We start from the raw sequence: 14,503 nt of genomic DNA, 5'->3' as shown, positions 1-14,503 counted from the left end.
AAATTCAGGAATACTAATTTAGTGATTGTCTGCCTATGATCATTGAGTTAGTTTGAGGCTTCGAAGTTGAACATTGATTGGAGTAAATTCGTCGACTGATAAACGCCGGTTATAAAATTACCTAAAATCAGCAGTGCCATATTTAGACAAGCTTTGTAATTAATATTAAAACTGGTAAGAATAAATACTCTGATTTCTGAAACAGAACTCAGCAAACCATACATATCTACTTTCTTCTGTTTCTTTTTAATTAACGAATCAAATTGCCGGTCATTTCAAAGAATTAGGAGATTTTATGCGTTGCATTAGCTATTTTTATTTTATGTCCTGGAACAAAAATAGGCCTCTCTTGCAAGCGCTATAAAACTATTGATTTGCGATCATTGGATAATATAATCTTTTATTTTGTTTTTATAGGCTATGGCAAAGCTCGTCAACAGAGCAATCAAATTGGTTGTAGTGGGAGACGGAACTGTTGGTAAAACTTGTTTACTCATATCTTACACCACAGGAGCTTTTCCAGATGAAGAATACGTACCAACTGTGTAAGTTCATCGATTATCCTATTGGAAGCAATTCAAATTGCTCTTCAAAATATTAGTTAATGTAAAACATATAATATTGAAGTCAAGTGACTCAATTTTTTAGTTGTGTTTACACCTGGGAAATTAATGGGAATAAAATTGTCACGAAGTTGAAACAATTATACACTTCTGCAATATACAAAGTTTTTAAATAATTAATTCGAAGATTTTTTGGTTTTCGAATGCATCGGTGATGAAAGTAATGATGAGAATCAGTCAAACTGTATTGATTTTTCAGAACTTAGAACCTCTTCGTAATCACTCCTATTTTTTTAGGGATTTTATTAAATAAATCAAGAACAACTTTGAATATGCATTTCTCATCGAGTGTGAATAGAGCGAGGTTCGTAATATGAAGCTAGTCTAAGCAGTTTAAACCGTTCTCGTTACTTAAAAGTTTTAATTTTAAATAGTTCAAACGATCACGGTTCTAGGCAGGAGAATGAATATATTCCTTCCTTCCTTCTTCTTCATCAACTTTTTATTTTATTTTTATTTACTTTTTTAAATAAATAAACGATTTATCTCGAGCTATAAACGATAAAATATTTTAGTAGCAAACTTGTATTTGTAATGTAAAATATTTTCTTACGTTGTTCCGACCATATTTCCCTCTGTAACTTTTTCATCAAAATGAAAATTTATAGTAAATATGCTTTGTGAAATTGAGAATCTGATTGATACAATTTAGACTGGATAGGCTGGGATGGCAGGGCACTGGGCCCATGTCCAAGAGTTCGTGGGTTCGATTCCTGCGGGCTAATGACTCCCCGTGTAGTAAATAGTGACTGATGCACGTTAAATCAGTCGAGTCGCAAAGTCCTCCATGTTCCCATGACAAATCATACCTCTGGGATTACTGATCCAGGCGTTTCCTTGTCTTCTGGATTGGTTCAAAATTACAAGGATACGTAGTTGAACATTAGTTGTCGTAAACCTAAAATTGGGTCTGCTAATTAACGACGGATATAAAAATTTTGAATGGATGAACCGCGGTGGCTCTGGGGATAGAACGCTCGATTCTCAATGAGGTGAACCGAGTTCGAATCTCCGCGATGGTTGTTCGATATGAATTCCGCATCTAGGTTGCACCCCAGTAAAATATCCTCAGTGGTAGACGTATCATGGAGAGTTTCCTTGCCGTCTGGCTAACCGTGGGAGGTTCTCGTAGTCTTCCTCTCTATGTCGCGCGAATGCATTTTAGTAACATCAAAAAGTCCTCTACGAAGGCAAATTTCTCCTTATACTTCATCTAGGAGTTTTCTTGTCTTCTGGATCAAGTTCAAAATTACAAGGCAACAGATTTGAACAGTGGGTCGGCTGTTCGACGACGGTGATAAAATAAATTAAAATTTAGATAGGAATAGTCAAACTAAATCCACTAAAAATGTTCCTTAAAAATTGTCAATCGAATATCATTATATCTAAGTCTTTTATATTTTATTTCATAACTGGTGTTGAACAACTAACCCAATTATGATTTTACGACCATCAATGATCATCTCTTAGTCCTGCAATTTTGAACCACACCCAAAAGAAAAGGGAACTTCTGGATCGAAATTAAGACAAACTAGCCATCGTGGTGAACTTTTCGAAGGAACTAACCAGCATTTGCCTTGCATGGAAAGAAAAACCACGAAAACTTCCCATAGTTAGCCTGACAACTAGGGGATTCTCCCTTATCCACTGTCTATCATTGAGGATATTTCACGTCAGCACTGTGATGGATGTCATCAACTTGTCACCGCTGGAATTCGAACATCGGCTATCTCATTGGGAAGAGAATGTTCCATTTCCTGACTCACCACGGCTCAATCTTTTCTATTGTAGATTTTTTCGATAGAATTATTTAAAATGTAGATAAAAGATACATTACTGAATGCAGACTTATAACGGTAGTTATTTGCAGTTTTTTACATTTTAAAAGTTGAAAAAAATCAGAGCTCGCTCCACCGATGAAGTTGCACGGAACTCACCCTTTCTGTATCTTTGTTTACTGAGGAAAATATTTGTTTATAGAATCGAAGCGGCTGACGTCTTTTATTATTTTTTAATTGTGACTTTATTACATTATTTCTGCACTATATTTATTTCGGAACAAAACAAATGTGACGTAAAACAAAAACCGAAAACATTATTGAACAGTTTTATACATTTTAAAAGTTGAAAAAAATCAGAGCTCGCTCCACCGACGAAGTTGCACGGGCTTCACCCTTTCTGTATCATTGTTTACTGGGGAAAATATTTGTTTACAGAATCGAAGCAATTGACGTCTTTTATTATTTTTTAATTGTGACTTTATTACATTATTTCTGCACTATATTTATTTCAGAACAAAACAATTGTGACGTAAAACAAAGACCAAAAACATTATTGAACAGTTTTTTTACATTTTATAAGTTGAAAAAAATCAGAGCTCGCTCCACCGACAAAGTGGCACGGGACTCACCCTTTCTGTATCTTTGTTTACTGAGGAAAATATTTGTTTATAGAATCGAAGCAGCTGACGTCTTTTATTGTTTTTTAATTGTGACTTTATTACATTATTTCTGCACTATATTTATTTCGGAACAAAACAATTGTGGCGTAAAAGAAAGACCAAAAACATTATTAAACAGTTTTTTACATTTTAAAAGTTGAAAAAAATCAGAGCTAGCTCCACCTACAAAGTGGCACGGGACTCACCCTTTCTGTATCTTTGTTTACCGAGGAAAATATTTGTTTATAGAATCGAAGAAGCTGACGTCTTTTATTATTTTTTAATTGTGTCTTTATTACATTATTTTTGCACTATATTTATTTTGGAACGAAACAATTGTGACGTAAAACAAAGACCAAAAACATTATTGAACAGTTTTTTACATTTTAAAAGTAGAAAAAAATCAGAGCTCGCTCCACCGACGAAGTTGCACGGGACTCACCCTTTCTGCATCTTTGTTTACTGAGGAAAATATTTGTTTATAGAATCGAAGCAGCTGACGTCTTTTATTATTTTTTAATTGTGTCTTTATCACATTATTTCTGAACTATATATTTTCGGAACAAAACAATTGCGACGTAAAACAAAGACCAAAAACGTTATTGAATGTGACTTCTGACTTACCTATCGACGTTTATGGTTGATTCGTTTTATCCATGCAAAGTTTAATGACGCCAAAGACGTATTCGACTGCACTGCGTCCAACACAAATTTCATTACGTACCTAATATAATGTAATCAAATGGTGTAGTAAACTAAACCAGATATTATAAGAATAGAGAATTGAAGAATTTGTGTATGTGGACAAATGATTTATGCCTAAGTATCTTTCTTTCTCTTCATTTTATTTATTTATTTAATCATTTTTTCAGATTTGATAACTATGCTGGGTGCATGGAAATAGACAATATACGGGTCAGTTTAACTCTCTGGGACACTGCCGGGCAGGAAGATTACGAAAGATTACGGCCCTTATCGTATCCAGGTGTAAGTTATATTTATTAGAATTTTCTAATTTAAATAATTTTTATTCTTTCTCCATAAAAAAATATTTATGAAACTGCTCCACGCCTAACTAAGTAAGAAATATTTAATGCTATTATCTTCATCACAGATGCTTATTTCACCATTTTTACTATTGCTACAAAATACTCAAATTATTGAAGAATAAATTCAAGCAAATTAAGTGTAAATCAAATCTAGCTGTCACTATCAGCCACATGGCGACTAAATTGGCGAATTGGCGATTAAATTAGCGAATTGGCGATTTAAAATATGTCTGCTTATTCGATTGCCTCTTTTTTTTTCTTTTTTTAATTGAAAATTCATCTCATGTGCATTTTTTTCACCTTCTTCTTCTTGGTATTATTCTTATTATTATTGACATTAATAAATGTGTAAGTATAAAAACTAGCTGACACTATCGGCCACAGGGAGACTAAATATTAGAATTGGCGATTTAAAAAATGTCTGCTTACTCGATTGCCTCTTTTTTTTTTTTAATCGAACATTCATCTGGTGCATTTTTTGCTCAATTCCTAATTAAAAGGGCGCAAAATATCATTTTCTGTTTATGACCCTAAAACAATGACTAAATTATATGGTTTCAGAAAATTCTTGCTAAAAGAAGAGAAAAGTCTTACATATTTATCTTTTACATTATAAAAACTAAAGCTCACTTATTATAATTAGTAAAAGTTCTTATAAAACAATGAATGGATTATATGAATTTATCAGTTATACTTTAATGTATATTCTACACTCTATAACTAAAAAATCGACGCACCAAGAAGCAATCATCCGATTGCTTTGAAATTTCGTATGCATGAATGTTTTGAACAGATATGGCTGGAATGATGCCGACTGGGGACGTATAGTCTTTAGCGACGAGTCCCGCTTCCGACTGTGTCCTGACGATCATCGAAAACGTGTTTGGAGACGCACAGGGCAGAGGGGGATCCTGCCTTCACATTGCCACACCTGCCCTCAACAAGGCATTATGGTCTGGGGTGCCATTTCCTTTCTCAGCCGGACCCCTTTGGTCGTCATTAGAGGTACACTTACTACACAGCGGTACGTCGACGACATCCTAGGACCTATTTTGCTACCGTTCCTTTTGCAGCGCCCTGGGCTGATTTTTTAGCAGGACAATTGCAGACCACATACGGCACATGTTGCTATGAACTGTCTGAAAGCTTCTCAAACTCTTCCTTGGCCTGCCAGTTCACCAGATCTCTCTCCCATCGAGCATGCCTGGGATATGATGGGAGGGCGATTGCATCTGGCATGGAATGTTGTTGACCTCGTTCGACAATTGGATCGAATTTGGCAGGAAATACCGCAAGAGTCCATCCGGGAGCTTTATCGGTCTATGCCACTCCGTGTGGCAGCTTGTATCCAGGCTAGAGGCGGGTCAACACCTTATTGAACTTTTTACTGTAACTCTGCAATAAATTATTCAATTGTCCTGAAATTTTAATCATTTACTATTCTGTACATTGTCTTCCTATCCACCAATTTTCGCTTCAATCGGACAACTCCTTCTAGGTGCGTCGATTTTTTTTGTTATAGAGTGTATTTATATTATTTGTTATTGCGAAACTTTTTCTGGGAAATGACGACTCAAATACCTAGTTAGTAGTCAAATGCAGATCAATATTAATGTCTCCACGACACAGATAAGTTTTCTTCTCATCATAAAGCTAGTCGTTTTCTTCCTTGCGTTGTAGAATTTACTTCAGTCGAACCTCGCTAACTCCAACCTTGATTTCACGAATTTTTCGATATCTCGAAGGAAAAAAAATTCCCTTCAAATTTCCTATACACTCAATGTTGAAAAAAACTTGATTTCATGAATTTTTTTTCTAATCCCTAGATAACTTGAATTTTTTTTCTCCATAAATAGTGTAGATTTTTCTTCTGAAAATAAAAAACTATTCTTAAAAAATAAAAAAAATTAAGAATAGAAAACCAATTCTCATAATGATTAACTTTTTAAAAAAAATGGACATGAAGACATCAGTGGCATGGAATGATGCGTCTTTCGCTACGATAATGAATGGCTTCAAGAAGGCTGGATTCATTAAAAATCACGAAAGTAGTCAAACAATCAATATCGTTAATTCTGCTGAAAACTACACCGAAAATGGTTGGGACAGATTGACCGGACTCTTGAAACTTGATGACATGGAATTTCATGACTTTGTAAGCGTAGATGATGCAGTAACAGTGTGTGGTCAGTGGGATGACAATGATATCATCGCTCAAACGAAAGGTTCTTGTGAACTATCAGAAGAAGAGGATGAGGAAATCGAAGATTTACCACCCAATGTTACAAGCACTTTCTGCAGTGGACACTGGAAGGAGATTTATTGAGAGGCAGCCAAATATGTCAGAAGAGACATTTAAAGCTATAGTCCACTTGGAAAGTGTTACAAACTTCCTTACACATCTCTAAAGCAAACAACAATTGAATCTTTTTTTAAATGAAAGTGTAAAAAGTGTTTTTAGAATAAATATGGAATAGTAAATAAGGTATGTAAAGAGCATTTTTCTTTATTTTACTATCGATAACATGCGATTTTCGATAATTCGAATTTTCGGTATATCGAATTTTTTCTCCTCTCCCTTCAAGTTCGAGATATTGAGATTTGACTGTATAACCAAAATGAATTGGAATGTGTAATAAAAGTTTACTTTTCTGGAACCATTAGGACTTTAAAATGCGCAGAGCAAAAACGACTCCGCTGCCGCAAACTTTTATGCATGCATTTCCCCAAAATGGTGGCCATATTCTATTTATTTCAACCAAATGTTACGTACGTACAATCAATATTTCAAACTTAGCTCCGCAAATTTCACAATAATTTTACGTTTATGGCAAAATTTTCTGCTTGAAACTGGAAGTCCCGCGAATTTTCAGTCCAATCTTTGGAAATTCGTTTGAAATTCTGAATCAGTAATGAGAGAAGCCGAAAAGTATTTTAGTATTCCCGAGAAATATTTAGTACTAATAAAATTAGTAAAATTGTGGTTATAATTTTGCATTTTTCTACTTCCTGTTGTGTGAATTTCTTGCACATGTTGTTACTAAACTAATTGCTGATCAATTTTAAAGACTTGGTGAGAAGTACATCGTTATTAAAAAAATTTCATGCATATGAATAAATCATTTTATAATTGTTTAATAATAAAAAATAATGGATCTTTTGTTTTTCAGACAGATGGTTTCCTGCTGTGTTTTAGTGTGGATAACAACAGATCTTATGAAAATATCTCAACAAAATGGTATCCAGAAATAAGGCATCTCTGCCCTACCACCCCTTTCATCTTAGTAGGTAAGTGCGCATTAACTTCTCTGTAAAACAATACATTATTAAGGGAGTACGGTACGCTTCTACAGTACATTACCGCCCACTCCGAAAGTATACAGTTCCTAGCCAAATTATTAGACTCTCTGTAGTTTTTCAATAATTACACGTTTCGCACAAGTTTATATACAATACTTATATATTTAAATGTACATGTAATGGGATTTCATTCAGGAGATTTTTTATGTACTTCCTATCTGTATTTACTTTTAACGTATTGCATTACAATGTTAACCAACTGATACACGAAAGTAAACAAGTGCAAACCGGTTTCAGTCGCGTTTTCACATGCTTCAGTTGCGGACGTGTTTCTGTGGCATAGTACGCTGTGCTTATTTGTTTCACAGTTTTATACTATGCAGTTATTTGTTTATTTTGCGTGCAGTGTTTAATTTATCGATTGGAAACTTTCCTAATAGGTAAAAAAAAGGCGATCCTTCACCGTGCAAAGAAGCTGTAAGTAAAGGCTCTCGTGAATGGTGATATATTTTCAAGCCTTGAAATATCATGAAGGTTGCTGAAAATAGCGTACGACGCATAAGGAAAAAAATTGAGTTAGGTGACGAATTGATTTATGATACCATGGACGTTTTATGTATGATACCATGGACATAAGTGCACATTTGAAATGTACTTTTATGTATAAGTGTACATGGAATAAATGTACATGGAATAAGTGTACATGGAATAAGTGTACATGGAATAAGTGTACATTTGAACATAAATGTACATACCGGCGTGAAGGGATAATCGGGCGATAACATCACGTGTGATGAGAATCATACGTGATGTCATCGCCCGATCACGATGAATCACGATGAAAAGATCACAATCCAGAAGGAATTGATGGACTGTTGTTGTTACTTATCTCCAAAGGTCTGACGGTGTCAGTGCAGATCCATAAATCCGTTGACGAATAAAAAGTCGAAAACGAGGAGAAGTGTAAATTTCTTCTCAAAGAACTCCTAAGCAGCTTAAAATTACTTCAGCTAACCTTCTTGTTTTCGACTTTTTATCCGTTGACGAATAAAAAGTCGAAAACAAGGAGAGGAGAAGGGTAAATTTCTTCTCGAAGAACTAACTCCTAAGCAGCTTAAAATATCTTCAGCTAAAGCCTGATGTTGGTGACATTTCGGGCAAAGGGGTTGGATTTTATACCCTGAGAAAAAGTAAGACATTTTAGATGTTAACTGGCAAGGCGTGAAAGGCAAGTATTGTTTTTTTTTTGTAGCATGGAAGAATCAACGACTGTCCCGGCTTAAATGGACTAATTTGACTTATCTATGAAAAGCAGTTTAAATCTATTTATTTTACCCGGTGTCCAAAAAATGAGAGGCGATTTGAAAAGAGAAAAACGAATACGAAAGGGGAATCAAAATGTACGGTTGACAGTAGTGTTCTGCTTAGGAGGCCGAGAAATTTCTTCTCTCCAAGTTTCAAAATTATTAAAAAAGTTTAACAAACGGTGCCGCTAACTGCGAAAAGCTAAAAAACAAATGTTTCCAAAATAAGAATTACTTGCAACAACAGTATATCGCAGGCCGGGGACAAAATTAACAGAACTCGGTGCAGCAGATAGTCTGATATGCAGCAAGAAATATTTAATAGTTTTTCCGATTTAATTGCTTTAAAATCATTCATCAACAGAAGAGCCTTCTGTTGACTTACTTAGCAAGTTATTTTGAAACATAGTGAGAATAAATATCGACGAAATACGAAGCAGACCGTAGATATCTATCTTTATTTAATTTTGAAAATCGTTCATCATTTTCGGCACGATTCTGAAACTTTTTTTCTTAACTAGTCAAGTAGCTAAATGATGTACACTCTTTCGGAGGTACGCGTCTAGTTGCAAACACAACTAAAATTCATTTTCAATAGAAGTAAGTATGGTTTTTAGTGCTTCTAGTTTATTAGTTTATACATTCACTTTTACTTCAAAGCTTGCACCATCTGAGCTTGTCTAGTACACTGACATAAATGTGGCAGCATCACAATAACTGTGGTTGTCTTTGTCAAATACAATAAGTTTGCAGCCAAATAGAAAATCTTTGATAGCTTTTGCCAAACCTTGATTTTTTCTTCTTTTGTTAGAAATTTCATGTAATGAGTTTATTTCGCAATATGTTAATCGAATAAATAATGTTTAGAAATCAATTTTCACTTAGTTATGAAATAACTTTTGAACAGGTACTAAAACAGATCTAAGAGAAAATGCAGAAGGACAGTCTAAAGATAAATTTATTAGTAGAACGCAAGGGAAAAAACTGGCTTCAAAAATTAAGGCTGCCAAATATGTAGAATGTTCAGCAAAGGAAATTAATGGAGTAAAAGAAGTAAGTGGCTTTTTTTTTTACAGATATACTATACTATTGTTTATTATTGTTATGTGTTAAGAGTTATTTTTGTCGAGAAACACTAATATAAGTCTTATTATTGAGTTTTGAGAAAAATTATGCAAATCTGTGAAATCTAAGAACAAGACCAATAGTAACCGACCTACCCCCGAAGGAGTTTGCGGATAAGGGTTTCACCCGTTTGCACGTGACTAAACACTACCAAACTACAGAAAAGTAAAAGTACTAAATTAAAAAGATTAAAACACATAGGAAAAAATCCCAAAATCGAAAAAGTAAAATAAAAATAAAACAGAATAAAGATTAAAAGTGCTTAAAACATCAAAGTGGATAAAATCAACCGACAATAAAAGTGTCAAAAATACAGGTAAAAACATATAAAAGTAAGGTCAGGTAAAACAACAAATGGTAAAATATGAAAAATCACATTAAAAATAAAAAAGACTAAAATAAGCCCAATAGAATAAATAAAATAGTCGACTAAAAGTTCAAGTGTCTCCCTTTCAAGGCTAAGTGCTTCTAAGATTAAAATGTTCTAAGGTAAACCAAAGTTTCACTGAGATGATAACACTCAAAGATGACACCAGGTAAGACAGAGGGTGCTGAATTTGACCAAGAGCAAGGTTTCATTTCGAATGTCCCATGTATAATGAAGATGCCAGTTTAAGGGGAGAATAAAGTCATGGAAACGGCAAGTGCCGAAGCAAAATACTAAAAGCAGAAATTTAAAACCAGAAAACCTAAAAGCCGAAAGTTTAAAAATAAAACCAGATAAAATTTTTCTATTGAGTTTTGAGATCTATTGAGTTTTGAGATAAATTATGCAAATCTGTGAAATCTGAGAACAAGTTTATGTTTAAAGAGCGTTGTGGAATAACATGTTAAGTGATAGGGGATAAGTTTAAAGTTACGCACCTCTAAGTTTTACTGTTCGTAATTTAACGAAAATGCTTTTAATTTTCAAAACTTATTACACATTTCATTTACACAAAAAGTGTCTATCAAGCAGGAAAGGAGAAGGCCTTTGCGCGTTTTACAATAAGCGAGAAATCTGATAATTTAAGAGTCCTTACGCAGTGATATCTTCACCGAATGCTCAGTTTAGTAGCCCGAACGTAGTGACATCTTTCTTGAATCCCCACTGCGCAGTTTATGTCCGTCACGTCGGATTGCTCAATTGAGCCTCTCTCTTCTAAGAGGTGTTGATAAAACGCCTGGTATATGGTAATACTGATTGTTTCGAATGTATTGCAACCGGTGATGATATTTACTCAGAGGCTTCTTCAGTAAAACGTTTGCTGCTCAAGGCGTTGTCACGTTGTTTTATAATATTGTTTCTATATTTCTCACCCAATAACTCACAATTTTAAGACAACTGATAAATACTGAGTTAGCTGATAAGAAAACAACCAGTAGGGAGTAGTCCATACACTAGACATTTAATAAAAGTTTCAATCAATTAAATTAAAATTCCTATGCAACGTTTATTTTATTTTTTATTTTTTTGTGGCTGGGTGGCGCAGTTGGTTTGTCGTCGGCCTCCTGAGTCCAAGTCTGTGGGTTCGATCCCCGGCCCAGACACTGGATTTTCGGGATGTCGTATGATTATGCGGCATGTAAAAGATCCCTGGAGTGCCTTATTGGCTCTTCGCATTTTCGGCAAAATTAAATTCCTAGTGCACTTTAGCATCCAAATAGAGTCTCGGTGCTGCCATCTAGTATGGCAGAAACTAGACGTCCAAATTAACATGACCAACGGTATCTCACCCATTGTGGTGGTCCTGAAAGAGTGGATACCACCTCTGGAGAACGCACTAGGTCTGCTCATCGGCAAGACCGATTGTCCAGCTCATTGGAAACAAAAAAAAAGTTTATTTTATTTCAATAAATTTTCCGTTTCCACCAAAATAAGTATAAGGAAAATGCAATAGAGTGTATAAAGAAAGACATTTTGTATTTGAACAATAAAAAGACAGTAATTACAACACCCTAAGTCTCTCTGTTAAAAATAAAAGCCTAAATTTCAACTGATCTCTATTCACCTTTGAGTTTTAGAGATTTTAAACTTTCATGTAGTGAATTAATAAAGTGTAAATAAAGCGATTAATAAAGTGTTATATGAAAATTTGAAATTATTAATTTAAATGATCTTTAATTTTTTCGCCGCAGATTTAGTTTTCGGTTCTATTGGAATAAAATTTAAATCTGAAATTTCTCTTCGCTACCATTGCAGCATCATCCACAAACTTGTTTTTAAATACTTGTTTAATTTTTGGTTGCTATCAGAAGCCGTTCATTTTTTTTTTTTTGCTGCTAACGAAATTATTTAGCAGTAGTGCAAAAAATTAAGTTTAAAAAAAAAGTTTTTTAAAAAAATTATCGTAAACTTTTTAATTGCTTGCGTTAACTAAATGCAACTTTTGTATACAATGTGTTAAAAAAAAATAATAACTTATTAAAAAGTTAATCTATCTTACTTACCGTTTTATAATTATAAAACAGTTAACGTTATAATAAATATAAAACGATACATATATTATAAATCTATAAAATGCTTCGTATTAAAGTAATATCATTCGATAATTTTTGTGTGTAATTATGGAACAATTTTAATTTTAGGCCCCTTAACTTTGGATAATAAACAACTCCTGTGTTGCGTACACGTTACATTAACGCTAACGTGTTTTTCCGTTTCTCAGCGATGCTGCACATGCTCAGGAATAGCGTATTGTGTCTCACAAACAGTGTAGGAATGTTAAGACTTATTTTGAAAATGGAGACGCTTAAGCTGGTGTGCAGCAGTCGTAATATTTCTCTTCAGAAAAATTTCAGTTTCCAATCATTATGAAAGTCGCATCGTTAGAAGATCATAAAAATAAAGTCAATGCCGCCGAAAAGAAATTTTCATTGCGGAACGTTTTCATTCTAAAATTAGAAACGTTAAGACAACAGAGAATAACTTTAAACAACTCTATGACCTTAAGAAATGATAATTGAATGTTACTTGTAGAGCCGCGATGGCTTAGGAGATAGAGCGTTCGCTTCCCAATGAGGTGAACCGGGCTCGAATCCCCGTGATGGCTGGTCGATACGAATTCCGCATCCGGCTTGCATCGACCACAGTGCTGACATGAAATATCCTCAGCGATAGACGGACAATGGCTTAGAATTCCCTTGCCGTCAGGTTAACCGTTCGAAGTTCTAGTGTTCTTCCTCTCCGTGTAACGCAAATGCGGATTAGTTCCAAAAAAAATTCTTCCACGAAGGCAAATTTCTCCCAATACTTGAACCAGAAGTTCCATTGACTTCTGAAGTGGGTTCAAAATTACAAGGCTACGTAGTTGAACATTGGTAGTCGTAAACACAAAAATCGGGTCACCTGTTCAACGAAGGTTATAAAATAAAATAATATCTTACTTGTAAATAATGTTATAACCCAATGCCACCCCGCCACAAAGGGTGGTTCATTTGTAAGAAACGCTTTTATTGATAAATAATTAAAATTAAATAAATGAAAAGGGCAGTACTTATATTTAATATATTTTTATTTATTCTATACTGGCATATCTCGAAAAATGCATGTCAGAAGAAAATATGAGAATAAATGAGAATAATGATACGATGGTTCACCTTCCTAATCTGGGGTAGCGAGTTCAATGTCATTGGATAAGTTTTCGTGAAACATTAAACATCATTATTTCTGATCCGGTGTGCATTTCTCGAAGTATTAACCCATTCTGGGACTTTTGTGACACCCTGTATAAATTTCTTCTTCATAATGTACCATTGCATTACTACCATTGCATTTTTACAACTTGTTTTTATTTTTGTTGACAGGTATTCGAAGAAACTGTGAGAGCAGTTTTGTCTCCAAAACATTCACATATCAGAATCCATCACTGTAAATTGCTTTAAGTTCCATTACTTTTTTTTAATCCTGTAATTTTATACCTTATACTTTTCTCATTTTTTTTCTTCCCGTTTAATAAAGTATATCTGTATTTTATCATTTTTCATGTGACTACTTCTTTTCTCTTTTCCACTAAATAATGTAGAGATATTAAAGAAATAGAATGCGTGAATCAGGTAATCGAGTTATTTGTAACACAGCGCTTTGTGAAAAATACGATTTTTTGTACAAATATTTGGGAACAGCGGTTCTCAATTTTTTCTGACTACGCAACTCTAATGGATGGATCCTTCTTTTGGCGGAACCACAGCTTAATAAAGTTCGTCAGCAATTGCAAACCTAACCAAAGAAGCACTACTAATTATTTTCGAATAATACAAGTATACATTTTTAAACCTTTTTGTCAATAATAGTTTTAAAAATAGGTATTATGTAAGACAGTTGAATCCACAGGTATCAAACTTAGCTCTGAACTTAATTTTGGTATGTATAAACTGAAAATAAATGAAATACAATTAATTATGTTTTGTTTTTATTCGAAAAGGAATATGGAACGTTGATTGAACTATCATTAAAGTACTGTCCTAAATGTGAGAATGGTTATAAAAAACATTTCTTTATTGTTGATTTTTTTTGTTCCCTTTAAAGTGAAAAATTCAACTGGGAATATTTTTTATAAATGCTGATCTTTTTCATAATTTATTTAGTATATTTTTCCAGAAAAATATTTCATAAAAATAACGGAAATATTAAACAAGTAATGGATTGTTATTTGGAAATAGATGTCATCGCAGGTTTTAAAA

The 14,503-nt window shown here is 33.8% G+C and overlaps 1 protein-coding gene across 1 annotated transcript in view; it reads left to right on the top strand.

Moving 5' to 3' along the window:
- The window catches only part of LOC107457287 (ras-related protein ced-10), a 45,218-nt gene extending 31,417 nt beyond the window's left edge, over positions 1-13,801 (top strand). The window contains exons 2-6 of the mRNA XM_043043499.3: positions 418-545; positions 3,936-4,050; positions 7,283-7,400; positions 9,624-9,769; positions 13,628-13,801. Coding sequence (XP_042899433.1) covers positions 421-545; positions 3,936-4,050; positions 7,283-7,400; positions 9,624-9,769; positions 13,628-13,705 — 582 coding nt within the window. The 5' untranslated portion in view covers positions 418-420 and the 3' untranslated portion in view covers positions 13,706-13,801. The remainder of the gene's footprint in view (positions 1-417; positions 546-3,935; positions 4,051-7,282; positions 7,401-9,623; positions 9,770-13,627) is intronic.
- Positions 13,802-14,503: the final 702 nt, after the last annotated feature.

Source organism: Parasteatoda tepidariorum, chromosome 2 (genome assembly GCF_982258835.1).
Source record: "Parasteatoda tepidariorum strain Cologne lab strain chromosome 2, Ptep-v5.0, whole genome shotgun sequence".
NCBI lineage: Eukaryota > Metazoa > Arthropoda > Arachnida > Araneae > Theridiidae > Parasteatoda > Parasteatoda tepidariorum.
Note: the sequence above shows the minus strand (reverse complement) of the source record. Positions and strands in the feature narration are given on the sequence as shown.